This window comes from Primulina huaijiensis, chromosome 15 (genome assembly GCF_012295235.1).
Source record: "Primulina huaijiensis isolate GDHJ02 chromosome 15, ASM1229523v2, whole genome shotgun sequence".
NCBI classification, from domain to species: domain Eukaryota; kingdom Viridiplantae; phylum Streptophyta; class Magnoliopsida; order Lamiales; family Gesneriaceae; genus Primulina; species Primulina huaijiensis.
This window is the reverse complement of record NC_133320.1, coordinates 16213319-16220788: the sequence shown is the minus strand read 5'-3', so window position 1 is coordinate 16220788 and position 7470 is coordinate 16213319. Positions and strand designations below refer to the sequence as shown.

Here is a 7470-nt window from a genome sequence, read left to right as displayed (position 1 = left end):
TGAATGAATTATCATACGCTAAAACCCGATATTTAAAGGATAATACATGGGCCCTTGATAGGCTTGTCTTCCATTTGAGCTAAGGATGGGCTAGGGGTAATGGGCCCATCAATGGGGTATCAGCAGTATTAAGTCAAAACTGAAGTGGGTTATTACAGTTGCTGTAATCAATCAAAGTCTTTTAGTAAATATCATATCCTTGAGATAGAAGGGGTGACGTAGGAGCATTTGAAGTCTCCGAACATCCACAAATCCTTGTGTCTATCATTCTTTAAGTATTCAGTATGTCATTCAATTTATTTCCGTACTATTTCAGTTAACTGATTGACATTGACTTCAAGATTCACGAATTCAGTTTATCACTAAACTGATTCATTGTTTCGAAAAGAATCGAAAATATTAAAGTGTTTATTCAAATCCTCCCTTCTAAACACTTTTACTCACCCAACATCGATCCTAACAGAATCTGAAAATCAAAAATCATATATTTTTCTTTCCAAGTATCCGCTGAGTGCATTCCTTCTAATAGCTCATAAACCTACTAGACTTTGTAGCATCCTTTCGTCATTCTCAATGTTTCCTCGCTTCCTTGACAGTAGGATCCCATCGGGTGTGTCAATTTTTTTTATCAAAAAATTTTTGGGCGTGCCAAGAATGGAATCGTGCCAAAGTTTTGAATAATCTGACTTCTATGCTCCAGCGACGGGATCCCGATTCACTTGTTAGTTCTAACTCACCGATAAGCCACAAAACTAAGACATTAAATAAGGAATTTGGCGGAAATTGCAGAAGAGAAATTCATGAAAAACATAAAAAATTAATTGCACTATTATGAATTGAATTCACTATTCTTTACAACTAAAAATGAAAATAAAAGCTGAAGAAATATGCTAAAAACTAAGGGAACTATGCTATTGATAACTAGAAATAAACGAACTATGATGAACTTGGATTAATGAAATTTTGCAGAGAGCATTTTGATATAATTTTGTAGGAGTGGGTCTCATGTGAGACCGTCTCACGGATCTTAATCTGTGAGACGGGTCAACTCTACCCATATTCACAATAAAAATTAATACTCTTAGCATAAAAAGTAATATTTTTTCATGGATGATCTAAATAAGAGATCCGTCTCACAAATACGACCCGTGAGACCGTCTCACACAAGTTTTTATCATTTTGTAGAAGTTGATTGTTGATTTATTGCAGAGCTTTATGAGGATTTGCATCTTTTTTTTGTTCATTCCTCCAAAAAGTTTCTCCCAAATTTTACGATCACTAGTCATGGATCATGGATCAACTTCTTCAACAACGCGAGTCAAATTCTCAAATCGTTCGAGTACTTTAACTCCACGTGTCTTTGTTTTTCTGTGTTTTCAAGACTTGGGCCAATCATAATTCTGGGCTAACAATAACATTTATAATTATAGAATCAATAATCCGGGAACAAACAAACTTAAAACTAGATGAATCAATTTGTCAAAAAAATTATTAAATGTTGCAACTTTTTGTTTCAAATAACCCTCGTCACAATTATTAGATAGTGGGCATTTTCTAAAAGTTCGCATAAACACGAAACAAGAAAGAAAAGGAGAAAATCCAGAAAATTTACAACTGAAAATTAGCAACACAAACATGAAATAAACGTGGTAAGAAAAAAAAAACTCAAGTGTTGATCAAATTTTCACGGGGAAAATGAACTTCACTCTTTTGGTTGTATTTGAATTTTCCTTTGTAATTTTCACTCCTAGCCCATAGAAATTTCGAGAATATTGCTCATTCTTTGATCGTTTTGTCTCTCGTTTTATATTCTATCTTAAAGTTTTTTTTTCCCTTTTAAGAAAGCTTTGGTATGAATGTGTTTCGTTAGGACCATAGCGAAAGTATTCAAAATCTTATTATTTTATTAAAAAAAGAAGAAAGTATTCAAATCTTATAAAATATAACATGCTAATCTAGAAGGCCCATAATAATAATGGGCCAAACTCCAGAGAGGGCCCATATTTAAAGTCCAACCCATTAAATATTGAAATTGAAATTCCACAGATTGGTTGTATGGATTGATTAGCAAACGCACATCACATGATCACATCTTCCCCCTCTCTCTCTCTGTATAGATATATAAAAATCTATATATATATATATATATATAAAACCTAATCTGATCGGTTATTGAAATCGAGTCAAAGCTTTAATTCCAGGAGTATTGTTGTTTAGGGTTTTTGATTTGATTCGATAACCCAAAACCCTAATATTCGAACCGGTTCGATGTTTCGAGTCCTGTGGGATTGAATTGATTGGCTTGTATGAGTGGTGGAGTGATGGCGGAGGAGCACATTGAGTACGAGAGCGATCCGGAGGAGACGAAGATGTCTCTGAAGATGCGGAGGAGGGAAGCTAGTGATGATGAGGAGGAGGTGGAGGGAGGGGAGGATGGCGGAGTGAAGCCTGTGCGGAGGGTTGATGAATTTGATGGAGAATCAGAAGGTGCTGCCGCGGAGTATGAGGATGATTTGGAGGAGGAAGATTATTATGATTTGGATGAGGAGTATGTGGAAGAGGAAATAGAGGATGCGAAATATGGAGAGAGAGGAAGTGAGATTGGTGGCGGCAGTATGTTGGTTGTGCCGGTGGATGCTGGGGTTGACGGAGATATGGGGGAGGAGATAGTGGTTAAGAATGAGGCTGAGACTAATGAAGAAATTCGTGTTGACGGTGGTGGGCATGAGGAAGAGAAGAAGGAGATTGAGCCATATGCAGTACCTACGGCGGGTGCATTTTACATGCACGATGACAGGTTCCAAGACAACACTCGTGGAAGAAACAGGTATCAAGTTCTTTTCTGGGATTTTGGGTTGAGTTGAATTGATACAATGTTTGGTCGTCGAAAGTTTGGATTATTGGAGCTCAAAATGACTGATATTTGTTGTTCCTTAATGGCGGTCTTTTGGCCAGTATTAAGTTTATCTTTTAAAATGAAGCTTTCTATATCATGTTGTTTGTCTCTTTGGTAGGGCTGCAGCTATGGCATTTTAAGATTTTCTTTGAAATAATATGCTAATTCGATTTTAGGTTCTTGCTATACAGTTATATTCCACCATCTGCTTTGGGAGAGGGGATGAAAACATTTTGGATTCAATTTGACTAATGATCTGTAATAAAAATTCTAAGTTGTGTTAAAATGTTCTATTGAGAGGAAAATAAATTCATTATTTAGAAACCAGTCCTCATTTTGAATTTTCTTGTACTTAGGCGAATGATGCTGGCTGGAAGAAAGCTATGGGAATCTAAAGATAACAGGAAATGGGGGCATGATATGTTTGAGGAGCTAACTACGCCTGAAAGGCGTTATGAAGAGGTGGATATTTTTCTTATGCCCTACTAATTTTGAGTGCACATTTTTTTTCATTCTGGCTTATACAAATTAATATCTTCAGCGGAGGGGATCAAGGGGAACTTTTCGAGGTCGTGGTAGAAATAGAGGCGCAGGCTTTGGGTATGCACGAGGATATAGGTCCCAAGATTACTCTAATAATAGCTCTCAAAATAATAATAATCTTGATAATGCTCCTAAGAGAACGAGAGGTCGAGGACCCCGGAGGTATCAGCCATCTTTGAAAAACAACAATGAGGGATCTCGCACACAAAATAAACAGTGAGTTAACTACTTTTCTCTTGTTTTTTTTTCCTTTTGTATTGGTCATGTTCTGATTCGCTGTTTAATTTTTATTTGTAGATCTAGGAAATCTGTTGAGAAGCCTTCCTATGTTATTTCTGTAAAAACCAACGAATCGGCTTCAAATGCAGAGATGGGCATGAATCTGCCTAGGAAACAAGGATTTGCTTCTAATTTGAGCATTGCTTCTCCTCCATTTTATCCCTCTGGTTCTTCTACAAAGCATAATGCTATAGAACGTAAGAGGGATGTCCAAGCTGGCACAAGCAATCGAAATAGTCAGCAATCAGTCGTAGATGAGAGTTTTAATGTAACACAATCTTCTGCAATGCTGAAGGGGAAGAGTATAGTTGATTCTGTTGGTGTTGAGAAGCTTGCCATTGATGATTCACTTTCTGCAACGTCAAGGAAGCCTTCAAACATTATGCATCTGCCGGCGTCTAGCTCTCTCTCTACTAATGCTACTCAACCTCAAATGAGGGGTCATGGAAGAGGAAAAACTTCCTCGACAAAATTGGCCTATCAACCAACTTACTCTAATAACCAAGTCAACAGAGTCCCTACACAAAGCCAGCTACAAACTGTTCCCAGATATCCTGGTCAGTCTCATGCTCAATCTTCTGTACAAACTCATGATCAGCAGTTTGCACGTGTGCCCGGTGGTTCACGTGCTTCTTCTCCACCAAAGATGGCTGTGCTTGAATCTAGCAAGCTGGAGTATCCTTCAGAATACAGTAAATCCACGACTGCATTGGTTGCTACAGGAACGGAAAAAAGCAATGTGCAAAGCAGGAGTTCCTTTCTGTATGGCGGAGCTCGTTTCCTGGGTGCCTCTGGCAATCTGGGAGCTGTTCATGGTGATCAAAACTTTTCATCTTTCCTGCCAGGTAATACCCTCTATGGCGTCTTCCAGAGAGAGAAGGAATTTTAATGTGAATCTAGGAATGCAGTTCCAAAATTTCAAGTGCATAAAACAGCTTGTTTCATTCATATGCAATTATTTTAAATTGTAGCTGTCATTTACTCCAAAAAGGACGTGCTGTTGTCTTTGCAGGCTTATCTATTTTATTCTTTGATAATTTTTGTACATGTGCTCACATGAGAAACTTAAGATTTCCTTTTTCCTTTTTTTCTAAATGATTTGATTATGAGTGTTCTGCATCTCTCTTTCATTAGTTTTACTTTTCCTGATTTTTATTATTTTTGGATGATTCAGTCATGCAATTTGGAGGCAAGCATTCCAGTGGAATGGGAGTTCCTGCAGTTGGCATGGCTTTTCCTGGATATGTTGGTCAACCACAACTTGGATTAGGGTCTTCTGAAATGACTTGGTAATAGTTGCTGATTATTCAGTTTTTAAGTACATTCAGATTTGCTCTATGAAGTCCACGAGATTGATAGCTTAGTGGTTCCAAAATTATTTTCGTCAACATTTTTTATAGTTATACCAGTATGATGTAAGAAATCCGGATTTCGGGATTCCAGTTCTTTAGCAACTGTTTCAATTAGTTATTGTTTCTATAATATCCAGGTTACCTGTCATAGCTGGTGCTGCTGGAGCATTGGGGGCACAGTATCGCCCTCCATTTATCACTGCTGATGGTTCGTATCATACTCAACCATCTGGAAAGGTGTCTACCGTTACAGCTTCCTCAAGGTAGATAGGACAACACATGCGATTCCATTGTTCTTGTATCCAGCATCACCTTGATACTATTCATGTGATATTTACTAGATTTCATATTCCTTTATTTTGTTTCGATCTCTGATGTTTTGCATTTTAGCTTTCTTGTTTGGAGTTCTTGTATTCTTTCTATGTTTTAATGCCACAACTGTGATTTGATGAATTGATGCAACGGGAAACAATAACCCTGGCAATTGTTGTTGCAGCAAAGAAAATAAAGTAGTATCTGCAGAGCTTGCAAATGATGAGTCTGGGCAAAGGCAAAAGAATCCTCGCAGGCAAGTGGGGATTATTATACCTCCTACACTTTTTATATATGAATCCTGATCAATGCAGTTCTTGGCTTGCAGATATACTGAGATGAAGTTTGACCAGTGAAATAACCAAATCGATTTTACTGGTTGCAATAAACAATTTGATTCATGAAAGTTTTCAGTCAATATCGTCCATCTGTTGGGTATTCTGGAAGTTTCTATGTTGTGCTATTGGTGCTGCTGACCTTTTAGGCCCTTTGCGTTTTCCAGTTGATCTGGAGCACTTTGGGCTGCTACATTCTAAGACGATTTAGGTATTTGCTCTGTTTTTTTGGCTTTTTGTTTTGAGTTTGTTGATTATTAGCTTATGTTTTCAGGTTACTGTTAGAATCAAAATTCGAACACCATTCATCCGTAAACACAAACTCAATGTAATGGTAACAAATAGATGGAAGATTTTATTGATTGGAAGAAAGAGGTATTCAACTTGAAACAACCCCTGAGTAGGGAATCAAGTTGGTACAAAAACAAAATTACAAGAAGAGAATTCCTAGCCACTGCTAGAATAATTGAAATTTGGAATGATTTAAAATAGCTGCAGTCATAGATTACTGGTTTCCTTGAATGGGACGTAGTATTTTCTGTCTCTTTATATTGTCATTCAGATTTAATACCAAGGAGCTCGAGATTAGCCTCTGATAGTGCAGTGGTTATTGTCTTCCCCTTCTCCGGAAGGTTGTCAGTTACTCATTACATCTACCCCCTCCCGAAAAAAAGAAACTTTTAAAAATCTCGATGCTGAGGAACTTAATCACGTACACCATTCCTGGAGTTTGGAAATGTTTGCATTCTGGTCGGAATCCGCCAAAAACTTTTGTTATGCACTTATTGTAAAAATAAATTACGATGAAGGAGATGGCATTGGCACACCTCAATTTATATAGGTATCATTTCATTGGTGGTCCCTTTATTTGTTAACCATTGATTTGGTAAAATTGTTTTGAAACTCGAACTTGCAACGTAGGAGGAGAAATTATATTATAGTATATGGCATTTTGCATTTTGGGGTGAAACTGAGATTATCAGCTCTCATTAGTATCCAGTATTATTTATTCTCTCTTTTGATCGTAATAGGTATATGAGAATAAATGCCTGATCTGGCCGCTAAGATTTAAAGGGAGTAACTTGCTTCAGATTTAAAGGTGGTATTTCCTTTATGTGATATACCCTACGAACATCAAAATATTGAATGATCATAATATTGTATTTGAATTGAAATTCCAAGGTGGACGAGTAAATGACTCTCATTGTATAACACCTCAGGTATTGTGCATTAACCTTATCGTGAAAATGCTTTGAAGAAAGATTGAAGGGAGTAAAGGAAGTTGTGAAGATGTAATCAAGCTTTCTGGGAATGTTAAATCTTTGGTTCATTGATAATTTTTTTCGATGTGCGTTTCTCACTAATTAGCTTTTTAAGAGGATTTTCGTGGTATGGTATGTTGGTTTCGGTGTTACGCATTGGTTTGCAATAAAAGTTGCTTAGTATTGAACATTGTTCTAGAAGACCTTTTTCGAGGTCTTTTCTTGAGTTCATTTCCAAAATTAAGTTTTTTCCACATTTTGGTCAAATTTAAAAAGCAATATAAAAATAAACTAAATAAATGCAAAATATGGAGTAAAAACATCATATGAGAACAAATATGACAAAATAAATCCTTTATAGGTTCAGGATTATCAGTAGTTAAAAAAGATTAAAAGGGGAAAATAATATTGGACAAACAAAATGTTTTGTTGAAATCTGAAATAAATTATTCTCTTAAAAATTTACCCTTTTCTAGTAGTTTCGTATTTTT

The 7470-nt window shown here is 36.5% G+C and overlaps 1 protein-coding gene across 1 annotated transcript; it reads left to right on the top strand.

Annotated features, from left to right (window-relative positions):
* Window positions 1–2064: 2064 nt before the first annotated feature.
* On the top strand, window positions 2065–7167 carry LOC140959091 (protein MLN51 homolog). The gene is made up of 10 exons (XM_073416841.1): window positions 2065–2827; window positions 3253–3358; window positions 3438–3655; window positions 3737–4563; window positions 4893–5007; window positions 5208–5333; window positions 5567–5638; window positions 5711–5928; window positions 6749–6816; window positions 6938–7167. The coding sequence occupies exons 1-8, from the start codon at window positions 2307–2309 to the stop codon at window positions 5736–5738; spliced, it is 2013 nt and encodes a 670-aa protein (XP_073272942.1). The 5' UTR covers window positions 2065–2306; the 3' UTR covers window positions 5739–5928; window positions 6749–6816; window positions 6938–7167.
* The last annotated feature ends 303 nt before the right edge of the window (window positions 7168–7470 follow it).

Bases quoted from the DNA above. Each gene is read 5' to 3' on its own strand.
- LOC140959091 (XM_073416841.1), top strand. From the start codon at position 2,307: ATGAGTGGTGGAGTGATGGCGGAGGAGCACATTGAGTACGAGAGCGAT. The intron at 3,359-3,437 runs GTGGATATTTTT...TAATATCTTCAG, and splicing joins CTGAAAGGCGTTATGAAGAG to CGGAGGGGATCAAGGGGAAC. The intron at 5,334-5,566 runs GTAGATAGGACA...TTGTTGTTGCAG, and splicing joins ACCGTTACAGCTTCCTCAAG to CAAAGAAAATAAAGTAGTAT.